General features: G+C 46.9%; 1 protein-coding gene across 1 annotated transcript in view; it reads left to right on the top strand.

The window, feature by feature from the left end:
- Positions 1-18,314, top strand: part of LOC135056937 (uncharacterized) — a 164,031-nt gene extending 145,717 nt beyond the window's left edge. The window contains exon 13 of the mRNA XM_063962718.1: positions 16,950-18,314. Coding sequence (XP_063818788.1) covers positions 16,950-18,190 — 1,241 coding nt within the window. The 3' untranslated portion in view covers positions 18,191-18,314. The remainder of the gene's footprint in view (positions 1-16,949) is intronic.
- Positions 18,315-27,942: the final 9,628 nt, after the last annotated feature.

The following is a 27,942-nucleotide window of genomic DNA, read 5'->3' as shown; positions in this document are numbered from 1 at the left end:
CAGTCTTCTTCCCACACTCTATGGTGTATGTTATACATCAGGAGCCATCAGCCCCTATTATACTCCTGCTCTCCCCCTCACATCATGTCACCGTGTGTTACCAGCCCAGAGATCTGACCAGTCTCCTGCCTACACACTCTGGTGTATCTCATACATCAGTAGCCATCAGTCCCTATTATAGTCCTGCTCTCCCCCTCACATCATGTCACTGTGTGTTACCAGCCCAGAGATCTGACCAGTCTCCTCCGCACACTCTCTGGTGTATCTCATACATCAGGAGCCATCAGCCCGTATTATACTCCTGCTCTCCCCCTCACATCATGTCACTGTGTGTTACCAGCCCAGATATCTGACCAGTCTCCTCCCCCACACTCTCTGGTGTATCTCATGCATCAGGAGCCATCAGCCCCTATTATACTCCTGCTCTCCCCCTCACATCATGTCACTGTGTGTTACCAGCACAGAGATCTGACTTGTCTCCTCCCCACACTCTCTGGTGTATCTCATACATCAGTGGACCTCAGCCCCTATTATACTCCTGCTCTCCCCCTCACATCATGTCACTGTGTGTTACCAGTCCAGAGATCTGACCAGTCTCCTCCCCACACTCTCTGGTGTATCATATACATCAGGAGCCATCAGCCCCTATTATACTCCTGCTCTCCCCCTCACATCATGTCACTGTGTGTTACCAGCACAGAGATCTGACTTGTCTCCTCCCCACACTCTCTGGTGTATCTCATACATCAGTGGACCTCAGCCCCTATTATACTCCTGCTCTCCCCCTCACATCATGTCACTGTGTGTTACCAGCCCAGAGATCTGACCAGTCTCCTGCCTACACACTCTGGTGTATCTCATGCATCAGGAGCCATCAGCCCCTATTATACTCCTGCTCTCCACCTCACATCATGTCACTGTGTGTTACCAGCCCAGAGATCTGACCAGTCTCCTCCCCACACACTCTGGTGTATCTCATGCATCAGGAGCCATCAGCCCCTATTATACTCCTGCTCTCCCCCTCACATCATGTCACTGTGTGTTACCAGCCCAGAGATCTGAACAGTCTCCTCACCACACACTCTGGTGTATCTCATACATCAGGAGCCATCAGCCCCTATTATACTCCTGCTCTCCACCTCACATCATGTCACTGTGTGTTACCAGCCCAGAGATCTGACCAGTCTCCTCCCAACACACTCTGGTGTATCTCATGCATCAGGAGCCATCAGCCCCTATTATACTCCTGCTCTCCGCCTCACAACATGTCACTGTGTGTTACCAGCCAAGAGATCTGACCAGTCTCCTTCCCACACACTCTGGTGTATCTCATACATCAGGAGCCATCAGCCCCTATTATACTCCTGCTCTACCCCTCACATCATGTCACTGTGTGTTACCAGCCCAGAGATCTGACCAGTCTCTTCCCCCATATTCTCTGGTGTATCTCATACATCAGGAGCCTTCAGCCTGTATTATACTAATGCTCTCCCCTCACATCATGTCACTGTGTTACTAGCTCAGAGAACTGACCAGTCTCCTCCCCACACTCTCTGGTGTATTTCATACATCAGTAGCCATCAGCTCCTATTATACTCCTGCTCTCCTCCTCACATCATGTCACTGTGTGTTACCAGCCCAGAGATCTGGCCAGTTTCCTCCCAACACTCTGTAGTGTATCTCATACATCAGGAACCATCAACTCCTATTATACTCCTGCTCTCCCCCTCACATCATGTCACTGTGTGTTGTCAGCCCAGAAATCTGACCAGTCTCCACCCCACACTTTCTCATACATCAGAAGACATCTGTTACTATTCTTCTCCTTCTCCTGTTATAGCAGTGAGCAGTACAGTTGGTGTAATGGCAAGCATTACTGAATCACAGAGGTGAGGTTGTGGGTTCAAGTCCCTTACTGCATGGAGTTTGTATTTTCTCCCTGTTCTTTTATGGGTTTCCTCCCACAATCCAATAATTATACCAGCTGAGCAACTAGTGTATATGTGTTTGCCTATGTGGTAAGGAATATAGACTGTTAGCCCCTGGGACTGAGGTAAGTGAGCGGATATTCTCTGTAAAGTGCTGTGGAATATGTATGTGCTATATATGGATAACTGGTAGCGAATGATCATGCATACCCCTGATCGGATCAGCTCCGGCTGCCAGGTTTGTATGATGTCCCTCATGTGGGTGTGACTGACCTCCCCCTGACCTTAGCTGCTGCCCTGATCTTGTGCTTCTCACGCTGTGCACCAGAAATGCGTAATTCCCAGCTCTGCTAACAGTACATTACGCGTATACTGCCCACTGTGTGCGAGCCTGGATGCAGCAGTATTCCGTCACCTGATGTGAGGATATGGGGCTCACAGATCACTTCCAGTATTAGATGGAAAGGTGAAATGTTTATGTTTAAGGACAAGTTGCACCACAGCATGGCACCCTTGGACTCGGCAACAGGAGCAGAGAGTCCAGTAATGTCCCGTGGCTCGGGACAGTCTGCCGTTGATCCAACGTACGTTTCAGCAGGGGTGATGTATAGAGGCAGTGACCAGGATAAGGGGCCGGTGACGGGTCTAAATAATCCCAAAGTTATTTGTCCCACACGGCCTCTTGGCAGAGCATCAACGCTTATCCACTATCAGAGACAATCACTGACTGCAAAGCTCTCCGGTGTTATGATTCCTGTACTCCAGACCGGAGAAGATCTTATGGCAGGGATCTGAGTACAGGAACAATATGCTGGTTGTGGGAGCTGGAGAGCCTAGTAACCCCTGGCGCCCTAACTCCGTTGTCTCGCCCGTGTTATCAGAAATCCCCTGCGAGACTATGGTTGCTTGAGCCCATGGCAGCCACGTTCGAAGGGCGGATTATGTCTGCCCAACCCCGATGCCCCCGCAGGTCTTAATGGGAGACAAGGGGAAATCCGAGACAGGGTGATAACAAGGGGCCCTCTGACTAAGCAACCAGGCCAGGGGTTACAAGCTAACTAACTTAAATCAAAAGGTATGTGCGGACTAGCCGCCAGGGAAAAGGACAACCAAAGATCCACTGATCCGACACTCCTATCCGGCACCGCTGGACACCAGAGTGGATCTGTGGAAGCGGAATCCTCCGCAAAAGCTCCAGAACACAATTAAACAAAATAATAAACAGTAAGCGGACAAGCCGCAACACACGGCTGCGCCGCGACTCACGAACACTACCAGATGTTAAAGGTGCTCGGTCAGACTCCAGGAACAGATGGTAAACTTCCGAGTACAGGATCTCTGAGGACAGGAACAACCGAATAGACCGGGACTGGGAACTCTCTGCAGCAGACACAGGCAAACAGGAAGCTATCACCGGCGTCTGTGAGAAGCCCAGGAAGTGTTCTTAACAGAGAGTCCTCCAATCAGCTGTTTGGAGGCTGATTGGATTAAATGCCATGCAGCTGCCAAGCTGCCTGGCCAGGGAAACAGATGAGTGATTAATTACAACATGCCGTGCAGCTGCATGCTACACAGCCAGGAAACCAATGAGGTGATTAACTTAGACCCAGCAACGGGGAACGCGGTCCGACAGTGGCGTCCCCGTTGCTAGGCGCCGGGCCGCACTGACGAGCGGACCCTCGGCGCCTAACAGTACCCCCCCCTTGAGGAGGGGTCAAGGAACCCCTAAGGCCGGGTTTCTGAGGAAATTCTCGAAAAAATTCCTTTTTGAGCCTTGGGGCATGGAGATCCTCATCCAGGACCCAAGACCTTTCCTCTGGCCCATAACCTCTCCAATGTACCAAAAAATAAAGCCGACCCCGGGACAACTTGGAATCGAGAACCTTCTCCACCAAGAACTCCTGCTGACCCTGTACATTAACTGGTGATCTCCCCTGAGATATTTTACGAGGAAATCTGCTGGACGAAACATATGGTTTAAGCAATGAGCAATGGAAGGTATTTCCGATCCGTAAAGTTTTTGGTAAACGTAACCGGAAAGCAACTGGATTGACTTTTTTGATAATGAGAAATGGTCCAATAAATCTAGGACCCAATCTGGCTGAGGTTTGTCGAAGTTTAATGTTGCGAGTCGACAACCACACCCTGTCTCCTACTTTAAAAGTGCACGGCCGCCGGAGCCTGTCAGAAATTTTTTTTTCCTGGAAAGCTGCTTTTCTGAGAGCCAGGTGCACTTTTTTCCAAATAAGTTTAAGATGAGAGGTCAGGGCCAGAGAGGAGACAGAGGAATGTTGAAAAAATGAATTAGCTCTGGGGTGAAAACCAAAAACTGCAAAAAATGGAGACACATTGGTGGAGGAATGACAGGCATTATTATAAGCAAACTCCGCCAATGGAAGAAACTCAGACCAGTCATTTTGGAGTTTGGCCGAGTACAAACGCAAATATTGTTTTAGAGATTGGTTAACTCGCTCAGTCTGTCCATTGGATTGTGGATGATAGCCGGAGGTTAATGATAATTTCATCTTTAACGAAGCACAAAAAGACTTCCAAAATTGTGCAATGAATTGTGGACCCCTGTCAGAAACAATGTCAGTGGGTAAGCCATGGAGTCTAAAAACATGGCGGAGGAACAAGACTGCCAATCCCTGGGCAGATGGCAATCGGGGAAGAGCAATGAAATGGGCCATCTTGCTAAAACGGTCCACTACCACCCATATGACTCGGCATCCGGCTGACAGAGGGAGGTCCACCACAAAATCCATGGAGATATGCGACCATGGCCTAAGAGGAACATTCAAGGGCATAAGTTGACCTATAGGCAAAGAACGGGGAACTTTATGCTGTGCACAGACCTGACATGAAAAAACAAACTCTTTAATGTCTTTGGAAAGACCAGGCCACCATACTGAGCGGGAGACTAATTCCAAAGTCTTAGCGATTCCCGGATGCCCGGCAACTTTGCTATCATGAAACTCCGTCAAAACAGTTGCTCTCAAAAACTCAGGGACAAAAAGACGACCAGCAGGAGTATTTCCAGGAGCTTGATGTTGAAGCAGCTTTAACTTGGAAAATACATCCTGTGTGAGGCCTGCCTGAATGACTGAAGACGGAAGTATGGGAGTAGCAGGACTGTTGTCTTGAACCGGAAGAAAACTGCGTGACAGGGCATCTGCCTTGGTATTCTTGGAACCTGGCCTGAAGGTGATAATGAATTTGAAACGAGTAAAAAATAAAGCCCAACGAGCCTGCCGGGCATTCAGTCGTTTAGCTGATTCTATGTATTGAAGATTTTTGTGATCAGTCAAAACTGAAATGGTATGGGTCGCTCCTTCAAGCCAATGCCTCCACTCCTCGAAAGCCCATTTAATAGCCAGCAATTCCCGGTTACCAACATCGTAGTTGGATTCTGCAGATGAGAATTTTCTGGACATGAAGGCACAAGGATGTAATTCAAGGGAATCAGGATCCTTCTGAGAAAGGATAGCCCCTACTCCAACCTCCGAGGCATCAACCTCAACAATGAAAGGCAATTCTGGGTTGGGATGTCTGAGGACAGGGGCTGAGACAAAGGCTTGTTTCAAGGCCTGAAAAGATAACTCAGCTTCACGTGACCAATTGGTAGGATCTGCTCCCTTCTTAGTTAGTGCCACAATGGGAGCAACTAGGTCAGAGAAAGAGTGAATAAATCTTCTATAGTAGTTCGCAAACCCTAAAAAGCGCTGAATTGCTTTTAAGTTGGTGGGTTGCGCCCAACTAAGGATGGCTTGGAGCTTCTTTGGTTCCATACAGAATCCCTGATTGGAAATAATGTACCCTAAAAAGGATACCTCCGTGACATGAAATTCACACTTCTCCAGCTTGGCATATAAGTGATTTTCACGTAATTTCTTTAGCACCTGACGCACCTGGGTAACATGTTGTTCTACAGAGTCAGAATATATCAAAATATCGTCTAAATAGACCACAACGAATCTTCCCAGAAACTCACGGAGCACATCATTAATGAGATCCTGGAAAACTGCCGGAGCGTTAGATAGGCCGAATGGCATGACCAGATACTCATAGTGGCCTGACTGAGTACTGAATGCCGTTTTCCACTCATCCCCTGACCTGATTCTGATGAGGTTATATGCTCCTCTCAGGTCAATCTTAGAAAAAATAACAGCCGAACGTAGCTGATCAAAGAGGACAGAGATCAGCGGCAGAGGGTAAGTATTCTTTACTGAGATTTTATTCAAAGCTCTAAAGTCAATGCAGGGTCTGAGTGAACCATCCTTCTTCTCCACGAAGAAGAAACCTGCACTTAAAGGGGACTTAGATGGCCTGATAAATCCTTTCCCAAGGCTTTCTTTCACATACTCATTCATGGCCACAGTTTCAGGACCAGACAAAGCATATAACCTTCCTTTAGGCAACGTGGCACCAGGAATTAACTCAATGGTACAATCATAAGGCCTATGGGGAGGCAAAATATCCGCATTGCCCTTGGAAAACACATCAACAAAATCCTGGTATTCCCCAGGAATATGTGCGGAACCGGCGGCAGCTACTCGGATAGGAAGCGTAATACATTCTTTATCACAGATGGTACCCCATTGTAGGATCTCCCCAGACTGCCAATCTATGATGGGATTATGAAAGGCCAGCCAAGGGTGACCCAGAACCACAGGAACTGCTGGACAATGGGTAAGGAAAAACTCAATCTTTTCAGAATGCAGAGCTCCCACCGAGAGCAAAACAGGAGGTGTACATAGAGAAATAACCCCATTGGATAAGGGACTCCCATCTAAACCATGCATGGTGATACACCTACCCAAGGTTAGCTGAGGAATACCTAAGGCCTTGGCCCATGTTAAATCCATAAAGTTTTCTGCAGCTCCACTGTCCACAAAAGCAGAGACCGAGGAACAGAGGCTGCCATAGGAAACTTTAGCAGGAACCAACAGTGAATTATTTGAGGAGATGAGCTGTAGACCAAAGTGAACCCCCTCACAACTCACTTGGTCAGGAAGTTTCCCGACTTGTTTGGACAACTACGGGCAAAATGTCCCTTACCCCCGCAGTATAAACACAGACCAGAATTTTGCCTCCTGGTTCTTTCTTCCGGAGACAATTTGGAGAAACCAATCTGCATAGGCTCCTCCATGTCTACAGGAATGGAAGGAACACAGGGAGAAGACCCGACAGATGCCCCTTTTTCAGCCCTCCGCTCTCTGAGCCGACGATCTATTTTAATAGAGAGCTCCATGAGGTTATCGAGAGTCTCAGGAGCAGGATACTGGAGGAGACTGTCTTTTATAGATTCAGATAAGCCGAGGCGAAACTGACTGCGCAGGGCTGGGTCATTCCAGCCACAGTCGTTCGACCAACGGCGAAACTCCGTACAATAATTCTCTGCGGGATTCCTACCCTGTCTAAGAGCACGCAACTGACTTTCTGCGGACGCCTCTCTATCAGGGTCGTCATACAATAGCCCTAAAGATTTTAAAAAGGCGTCTACAGACGATAAGGCCGGATCGTCTGTCTTTAAACCAAAAGCCCAGGTCTGAGGATCCCCCAGAAGCAGAGAAATAATAATCCCAACCCGCTGAGCCTCCGTACCTGAGGAGACTGGTCTTAAACGAAAATACAGTTTGCAAGATTCTTTAAAATTAAAGAACTGTTTTCTATCCCCAGAAAAACGGTCAGGCAGATGCATTTTTGGTTCAGGGATGACCCTCGGGGAAGTCCGTAACAGATCTTCCTGTGACCTCACCCGGAGGGACAGATCCTGAACCATCTGAGTAAGTTCTTGAATCTGACTAACAAGAAGCTGGCCATGATTTGGCCCAACACCGGCGGGATTCATAAGGCCGACAAATTCTCCCAACTAAAAAGTGAAACAAATTTACTGTAAGTTAAATCTTTTCTTTTGTCTGGCCGGTGATAATGTTATGATTCCTGTACTCCAGACCGGAGAAGATCTTATGGCAGGGATCTGAGTACAGGAACAATATGCTGGTTGTGGGAGCTGGAGAGCCTAGTAACCCCTGGCGCCCTAACTCCGTTGTCTCGCCCGTGTTATCAGAAATCCCCTGCGAGACTATGGTTGCTTGAGCCCATGGCAGCCGCGTTCGAAGGGCGGATTATGTCTGCCCAACCCCGATGCCCCCGCAGGTCTTAATGGGAGACAAGGGGAAATCCGAGACAGGGTGATAACAAGGGGCCCTCTGACTAAGCAACCAGGCCAGGGGTTACAAGCTAACTAACTTAAATCAAAAGGTATGTGCGGACTAGCCGCCAGGGAAAAGGACAACCAAAGATCCACTGATCCGACATTCCTATCCGGCACCGCTGGACACCAGAGTGGATCTGTGGAAGCGGAATCCTCCGCAAAAGCTCCAGAACACAATTAAACAAAATAATAAACAGTAAGCGGACAAGCCGCAACACACGGCTGCGCCGCGACTCATGAACACCACCAGATGTTAAAGGTGCTCGGTCAGACTCCAGGAACAGATGGTAAACTTCCGAGTACAGGATCTCTGAGGACAGGAACAACCGAATAGACCGGGACTGGGAACTCTCTGCAGCAGACACAGGCAAACAGGAAGCTATCACCGGCGTCTGTGAGAAGCCCAGGAAGTGTTCTTAACAGAGAGTCCTCCAATCAGCTGTTTGGAGGCTGATTGGATTAAATGCCATGCAGCTGCCAAGCTGCCTGGCCAGGGAAACAGATGAGTGATTAATTACAACATGCCGTGCAGCTGCATGCTACACAGCCAGGAAACCAATGAGGTGATTAACTTAGACCCAGCAACGGGGAGCGCGGTCCGACAGTGGCGTCCCCGTTGCTAGGCGCCGGGCCGCACTGACGAGCGGACCCTCGGCGCCTAACATCCGGTAGCCATTCTTACCCCCTCTCACCCCCAATAGCGTAATCACTCAGGAGTGTCTGATGCTCCCCTTCCACTCATGACTTAAAATAATAGTCCTAGTAAAGAATAATACATTTTGACATGAATAACTTGATTGCATTTTCATAAACTGAATCTGATAGATATATTGTGTATTGTATATTTGCTTAGTTCTTATAATGTAGTAAGGGGAATGGGTCACCTCAATCTGCTCCCACCTGCTCTGCCCTGCTCCCTTCTGTTCAGTCCCTCCCCCAGCTGTGACTCCTGACTTCATCTTTGCTCTCCTCTCCGTCCCCTCAAAATACAAGACGAAAGTGTAGGAAACAGATACTTATCACCCACCCAAAAGCTCAGACAGATGACGGAGCAGATTTGTGGTTACGTTCTACAAAGATGGGCGACACAAAGATATTACAGAGACACGGGCAGGTACTTTGTGCAGATGAAGATTTAGACAAAGGTGTGGGCAATACAATCTCCAGCTGGAGAAGATCAAGAAATCACTTTTTCAATGGACAACTAGTATATGGACAATTGACAGTTGTGAGCTATTCGTTCATTATTTCTCCGGCTGGGTCCACAGGTTATCCTCAGGATAACAATGGGATATGATGGAGCGATAGCGGATTGGCACCAAAGATCACAAGCTTTCAGTCCTCCCAGGATGCAATGAGCTCGTCCATATAACCCCACCCACTGGCTCAGGCAAATCAGTTTTTTGTTTGGTGCGGCAGGAGCCGGACCATGGTCACAGGGCTGCTGTGTTCTGCCAGCCCTAAGCTTTATTATTATATTTTTAATAGTCTAACTATGTTTTTGAGTGATCTTTCCTAACAGCGTCTTAAACGCATATTGGAAAGAGTCGCTCCAACAACGCTTACCCACGGTACAAGTACTGTGTCGACGGGCGTCTGTGTCTGATATACTAGCAGGTCCACCAGACGTTACCAGGCTGTGGCCGGAGCACGGGGAGAAGGTAAGGCACCGGTTCCACTTAGAAGGGGAATACGGACACAGCCGCACTGGTTTGGGAGGAGACTACCAAACAGTAGCTGATGCACCGCCACCACGGATGCTCCAGAGCTAGGCTTTAGGGATCATAAAGTGCCAGTAATGGTATGAGGCTGGGATCCCTAGGGTTGATGTCAGCATGGACAGTCAGACGCTCTCCTGTTCGCCCCTCCCCCCAGTTCATGACCAGTTTCCGTCGGTCTCCTGCCATGAACTGTTGCCTCACTTCCGTCTCAGACGCTACCACGAGGTGTCTCGGTCGCAGCATAGGCCGCTGCGTCTGTGTACACTAAACTCTACCGCGAGGAGACCCAGTCGCAGGACAGGCGTCTGTATGACCGGTGCGCTTGTATGCACAGTGCGTCTGTGTTCACTTAAAGTTCCCGGAGCGACAGTGTACACTAGTATCGTCTGGATCCACTCGGCGTTTGCTAACATATTGATCGATCTTGGAAGTGAGGTGAGTCTCCCTGTATCCCACTCTACTGAGTACGTGTTATACAGCACTACAATTCTTTCTACTTTTGTCAGTATAAATAGTTAAATTTAAGTGCCTATTGCATATGAGTCTGTATATTACTGTGGTTTTCTTCGCATTGCGTCTGAATACGTTTGGATCTGTTGTGCTCAAATGACTAATATATAACATGTGACTGACTGCTAGTGTGATTGCTGACTTTATATATGTTTGTCAGTGGTTTCTTCTGAACCTCAATGCTGGTGCATGGGATGGGGTCAGATTGATATCACTTTAATAAGGTAAAGTGATTACAGTCACTAAGTGTGTAGTACACTGTGAAAAGCTGATAATTTATCATGTCTAAGAGCGGCAAAAGTGACGAGGTTACACTGACAGTAACACCAACACTTATAACATGTTTGTCCTGCAAAACGGGATTATCCTCTCAGGATCTGGCACATGATGTGCAAATTGTTTTGATTTTCAGCAGATTGCAAGGCAGATCCCTGTTCAACTGCAGGTAGATCCACCTTGGGCGATGTTTGCACAGACCGTGTCCAGTATAGCTGAACTGGTAATTCCTACAGCTTCAATACCAGCAGTAGGATACACTATTAACCCATACATGCAGCTCCCTTATTACGGTATATCCACTAAAGCTCAGGATACACAGCAAGCTGATAAACCGGGTGTAAATAAATCATAAAATTCACAGGCTACACAGGATGATACATCAGATGATGATAGCTCTATGTACTCTGCTTCATCATATCAAGAACAGGTGGAAGGTAACAGCTCAGTGGATATAGCTGAATTAATTGGAGCAATGAAGGCTATTCTGTCCTTAGAGGATTCAGCAGAGCCAGTGTTAAAAACTAAGGCACCTATGTTTAAACGTCCCAAAACAGTTAGGGTCGAGTTTCCAGGATCAGATCAGCTGACGAAACTCATGGAAGAAGCTTGGGCTGCACCCAATAAAAATATAGAATTCCCAGAAAATGGGATTCCAATTACCCTTTTCCAACTGGGAACTGTTTAAAAAGGGAAGTGCCTCCTAAGGTAGATACGCATGTCATTCGATTAGTGCGAAAATTTATATTGCCTTTGCAGTCAACGTCATTGAATGATGTCACAGAAAGGAGAGTGGATGGGTTTTTTAAAACCATATTTTCACTGTCGGGGGTAGTCATAAGGCCAGCTATGGCTTCAGCTTGGATGGCAAAAGCAGTAGCTGAATGGGCTGAGGTACTGGAAGACGGGCTTTCAGCACCTACCCATATAGCTCACATGAAACAGGCTGCAGTATTCTTAGAAGAAGCGGCAATAGATATGGGTACTATTGCTTCTAAAGTATCAGCCTTAAAAGAAGCTGCTCGCAGAGCAGTTTGGCTGCGTACGTGGAAAGCTGATTCAGAATTGAAAAAGGTTCTGGAATCTTTGCCTTTTGTGGGGAATATTCTGTTTGGTAAGGAATTGACAGATATTCTGGAATCAGAGGCAGAATCCAAGAAGGTCAGGTTTCCTGCCACATATAACCCAGACCTAAGGGTCCGGTTTTTCGGCCATTTCGCAAGGAAAAGCAAAAGAAAAAAGTGATCGTAAGCAGCCCCAATACAATAAGTTTGGTAAGGCAAAGAAGCATTAGGCCACCAGAGGGCCAGCTTCCAACCCAGAAGATAAGCCATCAGCCTGATGGTGCGGGCCTCCGCCTGGGGGACCCCAGGGTAGGGGGCCGACTTCTTCCTTTTGCACAGATATGGCAGCAGTCTACAACAGATGCCTGGGTGCAAGAAGTGGTATCTCTGGGTTATGTTTTCCCTTTCAAGAAGCAGCCTCCTCAAAAGTTCTTCTGCACCAGCCCGTCACGGATAGAGGCGAAGGCCAGAGCCCTGCAAGAAGGAGTTCAGAAATTGCTTCAGTCAGGATTAATTATTCCAGTAACCCCTGCACAATGGGGACAGGGTTTTTACTCCATCCTGTTTTTGGTTCAGAATGGGTCGTTTCGGACGATTCTCAATCTCAAAATGTTAAACAAATACATTTTGGTACCACGGTTCCACATGGAGACATTACGCTCCATAGTTTTAGCTATGGAACCAGGGGATTACATGGTATCCCTAGATATACAGGATGCTTACCTGCATGTTCCTATATCACTGTCTCATCAGTGTTACCTCAGGTTCGCCATCCTCCATCAACATTTTCAGTTCCAGGCCTTACCCTTTGGGTTAGCCACAGCTTCCAGAATATTTACCAAGATTATGGTGGTTATGGCAGTTTATCTCCGAAAGCAGGGGATAAGAATTTTTCCATACCTCGACGATATTTTCATCCTGACACTGTCCCAGGAATTGTGCTTGGGCCATCTCCAGCAGACAATAACTTGTCTACAGAGCCACGGATGGCTCATACATTGGGCAAAGTCATCTCTGATTCCATCACAACAGATGATTAACTTGGGGGCTTTATTGGATTCAAGTCTGCAGAAAATATTTTTCCCTCGGAACAAAATATCCAAGGTGCAGTTAAGGACTCAGGAGTTGTTACACAGTCAAATATTATCAATTCAACATTCGACATGGTGGAGTAGGCACAGTTCCCCTCAAGACCTCTGCAGCATCTGATTCTGTCCAAATGGAATGGAGTACATCAGACGATAAAGTAACATACCATAGTACTTTCAGAAAAAGTAAGACATCCAATCTAGACAAGGGGAGACCCTTTTGGATATCCGATTGGGAGATCCTGACAACAGATGCCAGTATTCAGGGCTGGGGAGCAGTGTCCGGAAAATTATGGTTCCAAGGACAGTGAACCACAGAAGAAAGTTGCCTGCTAATAAACCTGTTGGAGCATCGGGCCATATACATGGCACTGATTCAGGCAAAAGACACTTTGCAAGGAAAACCAGTCCAGATCCGCTCAGACAATGCAACGGCAGTAGCGTACCTCAACCATCGGGGAGGGACTCGCAGCAAAAAAGCAATGAAGGAGGTAAGTCACATACTAAAATATGCAGAACTCCATCTTCCAGCATTGTCCGCAGTGTTCATTCCGGGAGTCCTAAACTGAGAAGCGGATTTTCTCAGTCGACACGCCATTCAAGCAAGCGAATATGCTCTACACCCGGAAGACTTTCAGACTCTGGTAGACAAGTGGGGTTTGTCAGAGATAGATCTCATGGCGTCCCATCTGAACAACAAAGTGCCAGCATACGGGTCAAGAACAAAGGATCCCGGAGCGATCTTTCTGGACGCTCTATCAATGAAATGGGATTTTCATCTGGCATATCTGTTTCCTCCGATCATCTTGCTACCCAAGGTGGTGTGGAAAATAAAGCAAGAAAAGGGTGCCGTGATTCTAATAGCTCCGGCTTGGCCCAGAAGGCATTGGTACACAGATCTGCAAAGTATGTCAATGGATGCTCCAATTCTGCTCCCTCAACGTCCAGATCTACTGATGCAGTGTCCTTGTTATCACAGGCAGCTGGATCGACTGTCGTTGACGGCGTGGTTCTTGAAACCTCTATCCTGAAGTCAAGAGGATTCTCACAACAGGTAATTTAAACAATGCTCAAAGCAAGGAAACCCTCCTCAGCTCGCATTTATCACCGAATATGGCAGACCTATATTCATTGGTGCAGTAAAGGAAATATAGACCCAAAATCTTTCCAAGTTTTCAGGGTCTTAGATTTCCTTCAAGCAGGAATGGATAAGGGTTTGAAGGTGGCTTCCTTGAGAGTGCAAGTATCAGCATTGACTGTATGGTTCCAAAAGAAAATTGCCAAATTACAGGATGTGCGTACTGTTTTCCAGGGAATGCTGCGCATTCAACCGGCTTTTGTTCCTCCGGCAGTGCCTTGGGTCTTAAGTCTAGTTCTCAAAGCCCTTCAAGTTGCTCTGTTTGAACCACTTAATAAAGTGGATCTGAAATTGTTGACTGCTAAAGTTCTCTTTCTACTGACTATGACATCAGCTAGAAGAGTGTCAGATTTAGGAGCGCTGTCATGCCGTTCTCCTTTTCTGATTTTTTTATCCAGATAAAGCAGTTCTCAGAACTAGGTCTGGGTATCTTCCTAAGGTGATGTCTAAATTCCACCTTAATGAAGAAATTATAGTCCCGGTTTTCAGGTATCGGGACTGTCTGCGGGAGAAGTGTCGCTAGACGTAGTTCGGGCATTAAGGAACTATGTGGATCGTACCAGTGCCATCAGAAAGACAGATTCTCTCCATTCTTTACGGATTTCACAAGAGAGGATGGCCTGCTACTAAACAGACGCTAGCAAGATGGCTTCGAATGACGATTTCAGAAGCGTATTCTCAAGCTGATCTCCCTGTTCCGGCTAATGTCTTGCTCACTCTACTCGTAAGGTAGGTCCTTCATGGGCAGCACAACATGGTGCTTCAGCAGAACAGATATGTTAAGCAGCCACATGGTCTTCCATTAACACTTTCATTAGACATTATGCCTTGTATACTTTTGCCTCTCATGACGCTAAATTCGGGCGCAAGGTTCTCCTGTCCAATCAGGAGTATACCCACCACTAAATTGCTTTGGGCTAAATTGCTTTGAGAAATCCCATTGTTATCCTGTGGATAATCTGTGGACCCAGCCGAAGAAATATACGTTATGGTAAGAACTTACCGTTGATAACGGTATTTCTCCTATGTCCACAGGTTCCACAGGGATCCCACCCTGATGCAACTGATTTGGGGATCTTTATACTCGCTAAACTCTTCCCTCTTGCATGGAAGGGTGTGCAATGTGTGTTCTTCTCGCCTGAATAGGGCTCTACATGATGCTCCTGCCTAAATGCTTTGGAATACAACTGATTTACCTGAGACAGTGGGCGGGGATATATGGACGAGTCCATTGCATCCTGGGAGGACTGAAAGCTTATGATCGTTTGGTGCCAATCCGCTGTAGCTCCATCATATCCCATTGTTATCCTGTTGAACCTGTGGACATAGGAGAAATACCGTTATCAACGATAAGTTCTTACCATAACTTATATTTCTTCATCAATTTAGCAGGCAAAGGATCTAGAGGTGATTCCAAGTGTTGAATTTGCATTTTTAACCTGTTGCTGTGAACCCACAACATGCAGTCAAATGAGCTCTCATACAGGCTGCAGAAACAAAATCAGACAGATCGCAGGGACCTTCAGTGGCCAAATCAACAAATTTATATTGACCTATCCGTATAGTATCCCATCTTCCACCTATTGTATCACACCATTCTCCTCAAAATCTCCCTTTTTTTCAAACACACCAAACACATTTTCACTCAGTAAATTGGGATGTATTCCTCCCTTTCTAGAAATAACTCAGCAATCTTATATCCTGAAACCACCCAAAAACCCTAAAAAAACTTTGTTGACCTTTTGTGTGTCAACCATGCCCACGTCAACCTAATGACCATGTCGACCTTCCATATATGTTGACCTAGACATGTGTCAGCTTTCGGTCAGTGTCGACCTACTTACTGTTGACCTTCAGTCGTCAAACTAGTGACTGACGACCTAAAGACCGGATACCAGTTTAATTAGTTATTTTTAGATTTATATATTATATTTTAAGGCAGTAGTTCCCAAACTTGGTGCCGTGAGGCACTTCCAGAGGTGCTTCAGGTTGGTGGTCCAGCACTAGGGTGCGATGATTCAAGAAAGTTTGGGAACCACTGTTATAAGGCAATTCTTTCCTCTGCCACTGTAAATTGTGCGGCAGTATCAGCAAAGACGGTGTTGATGAGCTTCTGATTCAGTGTGGGGCTGAAGGGATCTGCCCACACAGAAGATAAAGGGTGGACAGACAGTCCAGGTGGGGACTGCTGTTAGAGCCCAGGGTGCCTGGAGGCCAGTGGGGGCTATGAAGCCACATTCTTATCCGCAAGAGGCAGGGAGAAATAGAATACTCTGAAACTGTATTTGAGTAGTTGTGGTTGCCAGGCCAAAGCCTGTGGAGATACCTGCAAGAAGCATGCAAGACTTTGAGACTTTGCACACAGACTAGCTGACCCACGCTCTAGCTGGACACAATTCGGCTGTCTAGTCACTGGCCAACTAGCTGGCATCTGTTGCCCCGCCTACAACAGTGTTTTGTCCTCTTCCCAACCACTACAAACCAATTACAGAAAACAAATCAATGACACACATGTGGCGCACCTGTGGGTTTGTGTGCTGTAATAGAAATCCAGAGGGAATGTGACCCTGACTGCAGCCTGTTCATTTGCCACAAAAAGGAAGTACCAGCTTCCATTCCCAGTACATGTCACCACACCTTGCATTACATTTCTATCTTCTGCAGTGGAAGTACTATATCTAGGCAGATATCTTTGTGATCCATTGGCGTATAATTTCTAGTGAAGATGGCAGAATATCGCAGTGTAAGTGACTCTGAATGAGGCTTGATAGTAGGTACATTCTGCAGTCACTTAGATGGGAGCAGGCTCTTTCAGGAAGACAATGCATCACCCTACAGGTCTGGAGCCATCATATTATGGCTGGAGGAGCATTCCTCTGAGTCTGACATCAGAAATTGGACCCTTCATTTGCCATATCTGAACCCAGTAGCACTCCACTGGGGAATATTATAAATTGTACCTTATTATGGAGAGACATTCAATTTTCTGTACACTTATTCCCAACAGATGAATGTAACAGAAGGAATATCTCGGAAGAAAATCTAATTTCATCTTCAGGTTGTAAAATAGAAGATGATGACATCACACAAGATTCTCCTGGAGAAACCCCTACTGCCCTACTCGTACCTCCTGTACCTCACAATGTGCTTGTGTCATGTGGTCCCTCTAATCAGAGGGAATGTTCTGATAACACTGATATTGGGTCATCTTCTACAGCTCTGACAGTAGATAAAATATTTCCCTGTTCTATAGATGACAGATGTTTTACACAGACCGCACAGCTTATAACCAATCATCCAGCTAAGGGAGGTGAGAAACCATTTCCATGTTCTGAGTGTGGGAAATGTTTTACCGATAAATCAAATCTTGTTACACATCAGAGAAGTCACACAGTTGACAAGCCATTTCCATGTTCTGAGTGTGGGAAATGTTTTACACACAACTCACGTCTTGTAGCACATCAGAGAAGTCACACAGGTGAGAGGCCATTTCCATGTTCTGAGTGTGGGAAATGTTTTACACACAAGTCACATCTTGTTGCACATCAGAGAAGTCACACAGGTGAGAAGCCATTTCCATGTTCTGAGTGTGGGAAATGTTTTACACACAAGTCAGATCTTGTTGCACATCAGAGAAGTCACACAGGTGAGAGGCCATTTCCATGTTCTGAGTGTGGGAAATGTTTTACACACAGCTCAAGTCTTGTTAAACATCAGAGACGTCACACAGGCGAGAAACCATTTCCATGTTCTGAGTGTGGGAAATGTTTTACTGATAAATCAGATCTTGTTACACATCAGAGAAGTCACACAGGTGACGAGCCATTTCCATGTTCTGAGTGTGGGAAATGTTTTACATACAACTCACGTCTTGTTAAACATCAGAGAAGTCACACAGGTGAGAAACCATTTCCATGTTCTGAGTGTGGGAAATGTTTTACCGATAAATCATATCTTGTTACACATCAGAGAAGTCACACAGGTGATAAACCATTTCCATGTTCTGAGTGTGGGAAAAGTTTTACCGATAAATCACATCTTGTTACACATCAGAGAAGTCACACAGATGACAAGCCATTTCCATGTTCTGAGTGTGGGAAAAGTTTTACACAGAAGTCACATCTTGTTGCACATCAGAGAAGTCACACAGGTGAGAAACCATTTCCATGTTCTGAGTGTGGGAAATGTTTTAGAGATAAATCATCTGTTGTTAGACATCAGAAACTTCACACACATGAGAATGTGTAACATGACAGTAATCGAATCTTGATAAAACTATACTTTATTAACACTATATAAAATTTGTATATATGCAGATGGAAAGTTATTTATCTTACAAATAAATCTAATTTCTCACATATTTTTTGTTAAAGGGCTGAGCTGGAATGATTTGTGTTATTTCTCTAGCATCCGTAAGGGATATTGGGGACAGAATTAGTGCGATGGGGTATAGATGGGTCCAAAGGAGCAAGTGCACTTTAAAATTCTTCACTGGGTGTGCTGGCTCCTCCCCTCTATGCCCCCTCCTACAGCTCAGTTTAGATAAAGTTCCCTCAGGAGAGGATGCACACTCTAAAGCTCCAGAGTTTTTCTTCATTTTATGTCTAAGTTTTATTTATTTCGGTATGCTGTTTGGGCAACAGCATACCTGTGCTGTGGGAGTTATGGGGGAGACGGTCACCGGCCTCTTGAGGTGCAGAGCCACTTTCCCGCTGCAGGGCCGCCGTCCTGAGGGGCTGTTTGTTCAGCGAGGCATGGATCCTTGGCTGTCGCAGCCGCAGCATGCCGCAAACCCTTAACACTGCGTGAAGGTGATCATCAGTGGTGAGTACCAACCAGGGGCCCCGCTAGGGGGCTCCCGCGGTCTAATGTGTGGCTGAAGCGCGGGTCAGGCGTTCGAGTCCCTCCTGGGGGCGGACCCATTATAGTTCCTGCGTGAGACTGGCTAACTAGAGTGAACCAAGCATTTATGTGAGGTTGTACATGTTAAAGGAGACATGTCCAGTATAAATATACAGCAGTAGCACCGGCGCCATGTCGGGGGGCGGGGCTACATGAGAGCAGGCTCAGCGGCATTTTGGCGTCTTCCTCTGCATGAGCAGCAGCTGCAGCAGCCTACACAGCTCCTCCAGAACTGCCCCTGTATACACTGGTACCGGGTATAGAGAGGGGGGAGGGGGAGACGCTATCATTGTGCACAATAATCCCCTGAGGTTACACATATATATCAAACGCTGACAACCTCACTGGGGCCGGTCAGTGTTGGGTGTGCTGGAGTCTCTCTTCTCTGTCTCCTCTCACATTCAATAGGGCAGGCTTGTCATATATAATATCAGGCTGTATTGTGTGTGTATATTATACCTGTTTTTCTAATCACTATGGTAAAATAGAAGTCTTGTAATGCCAGGTTCTCTCCTAGTACATACAGCTCATTATCATGTGAGCAGTGTAGTCAGTCATCTCATGCTGATACTAATGTGGGGGAGAATGCAGAGCCCCCCTGGTTGGGGTCTATAAAAACTATGATGTCTGATATGTCATCTCAGCTCACTGCAACTGCAAACAAGACACAAGAATTGCAACAAGCAGTTACTGCTAAGCGTCCCTCCTGCCTGCTTCACAGAAACCTGCTCTACCAGCACTCCTATCAGATGATACTGATGATATACATGATGATGGGGACCCCATAAGTGGGGATCCCACCCCGATTCAGGGTATTGAACCCCTCGTATTGGATATTGGGGAGGTGTCCAAGCTCCCCCTGGGGGATGCAAATACTCAGCAGTCATTTTTCCTCCCTCAAGAGAAATCAAAAGTCACATTGCCTGATTCCACAGAATTGGATAATTTATTTAAACTAGCCTGTGTAGGAAAAAAAACTGTGTTCCCTAATGCACACCGAGTGAATAATATTACTATATAATAATAGTCAGATAATACGGAGATCTTAGTTGCGTATATCTGCAGATATAGGGTTAAGCCCCCAGGCCGATCGACAAGTGCAGGACCCCACAATGTCGGCACAGGTCGGCCACCCCAGGTCAGCACACAGGTGAAAATTAATAGGGGTTAATAAGAAGCACAGAAGTGCTATGTAAGTGGTGTGATTAAAAAATATATACAAAGTGATAGGAAAAATAATAAGTGTTAATAAAGTGTTAGGGTGTGCCGACCTGCAACAGCCCACCCATACCGACACAGGGGCCACTGCACCCCACACCCACCCCATAAATAATTACATATATATATCTGGGTTAAATTCCCAGTGTAAGGCCACATGGTAATGGCACCTACAGCATCTGAGAGCCAGCTTACCTGGGGATACCCCTGACTTCCCCTATGGCACTACTAGAGTCAGCAATCCCTCCTAATGCTGACCCATTTGTGCCTCTCTATATACAATACACAAGGTGGGAAGCTGCTCAATCAGATTGTAATGTCACTCAGGTGCTAAAAGGGGAGGGGTAATTCTGTGTAGGAAAAAAAAACTGTGTTCCCTAATGCACACCGAGTGAATAATATTACTATATAATAATAGTCAGATAATACGGAGATCTTAGTTGCGTATATCTGCAGATATAGGGTTAAGCCCCCAGGCCGATCGACAAGGCTTCTCCGTCACTGGGGGTCCCTAATACTAGGTATGGGCCTGGGGTGCAGGACCCCACAATGTCGGCACAGGTCGGCCACCCCAGGTCAGCACACAGGTGAAAATTAATAGGGGTTAATAAGAAGCACAGAAGTGCTATGTAAGTGGTGTGATTAAAAAATATATACAAAGTGATAGGAAAAATAATAAGTGTTAATAAAGTGTTAGGGTGTGCCGACCTGCAACAGCCCACCCATACCGACACAGGGGCCACTGCACCCCACACCCACCCCATAAATAATTACATATATATATCTGGGTTAAATTCCCAGTGTAAGGCCACACAGTCGGTATGGGTGGGCTGTTGCAGGTCGGCACACCCTAACACTTTATTAATACTTATTATTTTTCCTATCACTTTGTATATATTTTTTAATCACACCACTTACATAGCACTTCTGTGCTTCTTATTAACCCCTATTAATTTTCACCTGTGTGCTGACCTGGGGTGGCCGACCTGTGCCGACATTGTGGGGTCCTGCACCCCAGGCCCATACCTAGTATTAGGGACCCCCAGTGACGGAGAAGCCTTGTCGATCGGCCTGGGGGCTTAACCCTATATCTGCAGATATACGCAACTAAGATCTCCGTATTATCTGACTATTATTATATAGTAATATTATTCACTCGGTGTGCATTAGGGAACACAGTTTTTTTTCCTACACAGAATTACCCCTCCCCTTTTAGCACCTGAGTGACATTACAATCTGATTGAGCAGCTTCCCACCTTGTGTATTGTATATAGAGAGGCACAAATGGGTCAGCATTAGGAGGGATTGCTGACTCTAGTAGTGCCATAGGGGAAGTCAGGGGTATCCCCAGGTAAGCTGGCTCTCAGATGCTGTAGGTGCCATTACCATGTGGCCTTACACTGGGAATTTAACCCAGATATATATATGTAATTATTTATGGGGTGGGTGTGGGGTGCAGTGGCCCCTGTGTCGGTATGGGTGGGCTGTTGCAGGTCGGCACACCCTAACACTTTATTAACACTTATTATTTTTCCTATCACTTTGTATATATTTTTTAATCACACCACTTACATAGCACTTCTGTGCTTCTTATTAACCCCTATTAATTTTTCACCTGTGTGCTGACCTGGGGTGGCCGACCTGTGCCGACATTGTGGGGTCCTGCACCCCAGGCCCATACCTAGTATTAGGGACCCCCAGTGACGGAGAAGCCTTGTCAATCGGCCTGGGGGCTTAACCCTATATCTGCAGATATACGCAACTAAGATCTCCGTATTATCTGACTATTATTATATAGTAATATTATTCACTCGGTGTGCATTAGGGAACACAGTTTTTTTTTCCTACACAGAATTACCCCTCCCCTTTTAGCACCTGAGTGACATTACAATCTGATTGAGCAGCTTCCCACCTTGTGTATTTAAACTAGCCTGGAAGAATCCAGATAAAAAATATCAAGTGACAAAAAGGTTTTTGAATACCTTCCCCTATGCCGCTGAGGGCAGAATGTTTTGGGAATAATCTCCAGCAGTAGACTTCTCAGTCTCTCGCCTTTCTAAATAGGCGGTGCTCCCTGCTCCGGGCTACCTTACGGTAAAGGACCCAGCAGATAGGAAAATAGAGACCACTCTACAATCTATTTACATTGCTGCAGGCGTAGCACAAAGGACGGTCATTGCAGGTTTCTGTATAACACATGCAATCCATTCCTGGGCTAGTCAAATAAAGGAAGGTCTGATGGGTGATAGGACCTTAGTCAATACTGTTGCTTTCCTGACTCGCATTCAGGACACGGCAAGAGTCCACTGTGACTCCCTAAAAGAGATTGGCACTATTAATGCTAGAACCATGGCTATGGCTGTGCGCGCACAGAGCCATATGGTTACGTCATTGGATTGCTGATACATGTTACAACTGAGGGCTGAGGCTAACCTGGGGAAGCCTCAGATGTAGGGGCTGACGTGTAGGTGAACCAGGGAGGTAGTATTGGGTTCCTAGACATACCGGAGCTCTAGTACCATTTGCCCGAAGGCGTGACCACGACAACGAAGTTGTAAAAAGGTAAAGTCCGTTTTATTGAACACACAGCTTAAGGCCCCTAAGATATGCAAAACGTCACAAAAGATGTGCAGTGGTAAATTACAGTACAGTTCCTAGAAGTGCAGGGGTAATTAGTGCTGTGGCTTGCAGAACAGAATATTAGAGTCCTTGCCAGAACTGGAGATGGTAAGTCTGTATGCCAAAGCTAACCGCTGAGGAGAGGTATTAACTGGTACTGTCCAGCAGATGGTATACAGAGGCTGGAGCAACACAGTTGCAAAGAAGTAGATGGTACTTGGTAATTGCAGAGTGCCGGATGGAACCGGTATGAATGAAAGCTGTGCAGAACTCACCACTGTAGATTTAGAGTCCGTTGGTGAGCATCGATGGACGCTGTGGTTCAATGGTAGAATGGTCACTGATGCAGGCGATATAGGAATACCGCTGATGATGTTGAAATAAACTGAAGACACTGTGGAGCACCGCTAGCAGAATACCAATGACTCAGGAGCACTGTGGAAAGCTGGTAGGCCATGGTAAGTATGCTGTGGAGTATGGAGAGCGGTGCTGTAGAAGGGAGAAGTTGAAAACGATACCAGGACACCGCTGGAATCTGGAAGCGAAGCAGGATCAATACTGGAAGCAGGAAGCTGGTGTCTGATCCTGAGACCCAGCAATTGTTGGTTTTCTAGGTTCTGGAACACTGCAGAAGTCAGGCTGCACCGCAGGATGGAAACAGGTGCGGGTCTCTTAGTGGAGGTGAATCACAGTAGCTGGAATACCTGGAGAAACAAGCAGTAGAATCCACAAGCAGGAGAGACATGTGTATAGGTTAGACAACCAAAGCACTGACGATTATCCAGCCCAGGAGCAGGATATTTATACCAGCTGGTAAGCAGGCATTGGCTGGATAATTAGGCAGAGTCCAGAGTGCAGCGGATAGGTTGTGAAAGGACATGTGATGAGGAAAAACATGGCTGCGCCCATGTTTGCATTTGGAGGGAAAGTCTGTATATTGCATGTGGTAAACAGCAGTAATGGCGGCGGAGGGCAGGAGACGCCATTCTTTAAAACAGTGTAACTAAACTGTAAGGTTGCCATGACAGCGCTGCGGGATCACAGGGAAGAGACTTGAGGTGAATGTATACAGCGCGCTGCACGCAGACAGCGCAGATGGAATCCTGTTTTGGAACGCTGGGCCAGTCTCGGGAGACACTTGGAAGGTAAATAATGATGTCCAATAACCCGGATCGTGACAATACGGACTCAAAATGTAATGTGGAATCTGTTCCCTTCACAGGTGAATGGCTCTCTGGAGGTGACCTAGATACCTGGATTTCTAAAGCCACGTTTCTTCCTTCAGGTGCCCCTCCTGCTAGACGTACCTATCCAGGACCGTCTGCTCAGTCCTTTCGGTCCCGCAGATTTCGATCCAGAGCCAGAGGAGCCTCCAACGCAGCGAGAGGCTACAGAGGAATACCTAGAAAACCAGCAGTTGCTGGGTCTCAGGACCAGAACGCCAGTTCTGCTTCCGCAAAATCTTCAGCATGACTGTACCCGCCCACCCCAGGGAGATCTCGTGGTGGGAGCTCGGCTACATCACTTCAGTCACATCTGGGATGGTTCTTGCCAAGATGCTTGGCTAAGGGACTTTATCTCTCAGGGCTACAAGCTGGAGTTCGACGGTACTCCTCCCCAATGATTTTTCAAATCAGGCTTACCAGTTTTGGTAAGTAGGCATGGTACGCTACTACTGGCCATAGAGAAGTTGGTACAGTCCCAGGTCATTGTCCCAGTACCACTACTGCAATAAGGACAGGGTTACTACTCCAGTCTGTTTGTAGTAGCGAAACCAGACGGGTCTGTGATACCCATTCTGAATCTGAAATCCTTGAATCCTTACCTGAAGGTTTTCAAATTCAAGATGGAATCTTTGAGGGCGGTGATCGCAGGCCTGGAACCACAGGAATTCCTACTGTCCCTTGATATCAAGGACGCTTACCTACATATCCCAATTTGGACTCCTCATCAGGCCTATCTGTGATTTGCCCTGCTGAATGATCACTACCAATTTCTGGCATTAACCTTCGGCCTGTCTACAGCTCCGAGAGTGTTCCCGAAGGTGATGGTGGAAATGATGTTTCAGCTTAGGGTCCAGGGAGTCAATGTGATTCCATACCTGGACGATCTCCTGATAAAAGCAAGCTCCACATAGATCGCACTATCCAACTTCTGTCTCACCACGGGTGGATCCTCAATCTACAGAAGTCCCACCTGGAACCGTCTCAGCGGCTCCTGTTTCTGGGCATGCTACTGGATACTGTAGCACAGTAAGTGTTCCACCCCAAGGACAAAGCGAGAACACTCCAGGAAATGGTTTGCATGGTACTCAGACCTGCTCGAGTCTCTGTCCGTCTTTGCAAAAAATTATTGGGAAAGATGGTGGCCTCCTACGAGGCGATACAGTATGGAAGGTTCCACGCCAGACCCTTCCAATTGGACATCCTGAACAAATGGTCCGGTTCCCATCTTCAGATGCACCGGATGATTCAGCTGTCCCCCCGAGCCAGGATTTCACTCCTGTGGCTACAGTCTTCCAAACTCCTGGAAGGCCGAAACTTCGGGATTCAGGATTGGATCCTCCTCACGACAGATGCGAGTCTACGAGGATGGGGAGCTATCACCCAAGGGGCGCAGTTCCAGGGCAGGAGGCCCTTCTTCCAATCAACATTCTGGAACTTCGGGCTATCCATAATGCTCTACTTCAGGGGTCTCCTCTACTAAGGGATCGGGCAATCCAGGTGCAGTTGGACAACGCCACGGCAGTGGCATACATCAATCGACAAGGAGGGACAAAAAGCAGGGCCTGAATGCGAGAAGTGTCAAGAATACTCCTCTGGGCAGAAAAACATGCAAGAGCGCTGTCCGCAATCTTCATTCCGGGAGTGGACAACTGGGAGGCAGACTTCCTAAGTCACCACGACCTCCACCCAGGGGAGTGGGGACTACACACACAGGTGTTCCAACTGATCATCGACAGGTGGGGTTGCCCACAGATCAACTTGATGGCCTAACGTCTCAACAAGAAGCTTTGCTGCTATTGCTCACGAACCAGGGACCCTCAGGCGAGCGCAGTGTATGCGCTGACTTCGCCTTGGTCATACCGGCTGGTCTACCTGTTTCCTCTGATTCCTCTGATCCCAATGGTGCTCAAGCGGATGAGACATCAAAGAGTGGAAGCAATCTTGATTGGGCCCGAAGAGCATGGTTGCGGCTCTACTGGACATGTCCATACAGGACCCTTGGCCTCTACCACTAAGAAGGGATCTTCAACAAGGACCGTTCGTCTACCCGAACTTATGGCAGCTTCGTTTGACGGCATGGAAGTTAAACGGAACATCCTAGGTCACAAAGGGATTTACAAAAAGGTAATTGCCACTATGGTACAAGCCAGAAAACCTGTGACGTCAAAACACTATCATCATATCTGGCGGAGATATGTCTCTTGGTGAGAGGAACGCACATATCCCTCTGCGGAATTCCACTTAGGAAGGTTCCTCTGTTTCCTGCAGGCTGGAGTGGATAAGGGCTTACTTCTGGGATCCATTAAGGTCCAGATTTCAGCTCTTTCCACCTTCTTCCAGAAGAAGTTGGCTCTCTTGCCGGAAGTTCAGACCTTGTTGCAAGGGGTTCTTTATATACAACTTCCCTTTGTGCCCCCTACGGCACCTTGGGATCTGGATGTTATGTTACGCTTTCTACAGTTTTCCTGGTTTTAACCTCTGACGATGGTACCTCTCGTGGAAAACTGTGATGTTGCTGGCCCTTGCTTCTGCTAGGCATGTCTCAGAATTGGGGGCCTTGTTGTGCAAAAGTCAGTACTTGCTCTTTTACAAGAACAGAGCAGAGCTCAGGACTCAACAGCAGTTCCTGCCGAAGGTGGTCTCCGCGTTTCACTTGAATCAACCTATTGTGATTCCATCCAGTTCTGACACAGCTTCTAGTCCGGAGGCATTGGATGCTGTACGAGCCTTGCAGATCTATGTCAAAAGGACGGCTTGGGTCAGGAAGACGGTTTCCTTGTTCGTGCTGTATGATGCACAAAAAAAGGGGTTGCCCTGCTTCAAAGCAGTCCATTGCTCGTTGGATTAAGCTTACTATCCAACAGGCTTATGCATCAGCAGCCTTACCGGTTCCACAGTCTCTGAAAGCCCACTATATTAGATTGGTGAGCTCTTCCTGGGCGGCTGCCCGTGGAGTCTCGGCCCTACAACTATGCCGAGCTTCTACCTGGTCGGGGACTAAAACCTTTGTGAAGTTCTACAAATTTGATATCCTGACGAAAGAGGATACGCAGTTTGGGCAGACGGTGCTGCAGTTGTTTCCACCCGTTCCCGCAGCTTTGGAACATCTTCATCGTACTAATTCTGTCCCCAATATTCCTTATGAATGCTAGAGAAAATAGGATCAGAATCAGCTTTATTGGCCAGGTGTACTCACGTATACTAGGAATTATTTGTGGTACAATGCATCGCCAAGCAGCAACATGGAGGAAAAATGTAGCATACATTACAAACATTACACATATGAGTTCATACTGCACATATGCAACTGTACAGTAGACATATTATACATTTAAGACTAAAAACTAAGGCTGCTTGGCAGAGCAGCACCGAGGCAGCCATCCGCGGCGCCAAGTAGAACTCACACAATGCACATAATACAGAAGATTTAAGTATTACATCAAAAGATAAACCACACAGACAAAGACACAGAAAGAATAATGCATGATTGGTGTAGGCATTTTGGGTAATAACCTCCAGGGGTTGTGTATTCCACCCTCACAAGGCACCAGGTGCGGCAGCCATCTTAGGCGCACTGCGTAGGATTACCCAGGGTGGAATAGTCCACCCCTAGAAGAGAACACAAAATAGGGAGATTGCAGAGTCCTAAAGTTCAGCGTAGGGTTCCAATAAAAACATCAGGTCCACGCATTTTTCATCCCATCCACAAGCGCACCAGATAAGGCAGCCATGTTGGGCGCACTACAAGGTTACACAGTGGGAGATGAGCCATACAGGTGCCAAATGCATGTATGGGAGAACTGACGCGTGTGTAAGGAGTATGCTATACCCTGCATGGAAAGATCCAAATGAAGCACACCCCGCCCACGGAGGAACCATCCGAGGCAGCCATGTGGGGCGCACTGCATAGGTTACTGCTGGCAGGGTGTGCAACCAATGGAGGTAGACATTGCAGGAATAGCACACAGTGGAGTGGAAGTACCGTGTAAGAAGATAGAGAAGAGAAAGACACATTTGCAGGAAAACTGCACTAAC

Source organism: Pseudophryne corroboree, chromosome 3 (assembly GCF_028390025.1).
Source record: "Pseudophryne corroboree isolate aPseCor3 chromosome 3, aPseCor3.hap2, whole genome shotgun sequence".
NCBI classification, from domain to species: Eukaryota; Metazoa; Chordata; class Amphibia; order Anura; family Myobatrachidae; genus Pseudophryne; species Pseudophryne corroboree.
This window is presented reverse-complemented; position numbering and strand designations above follow the sequence as displayed.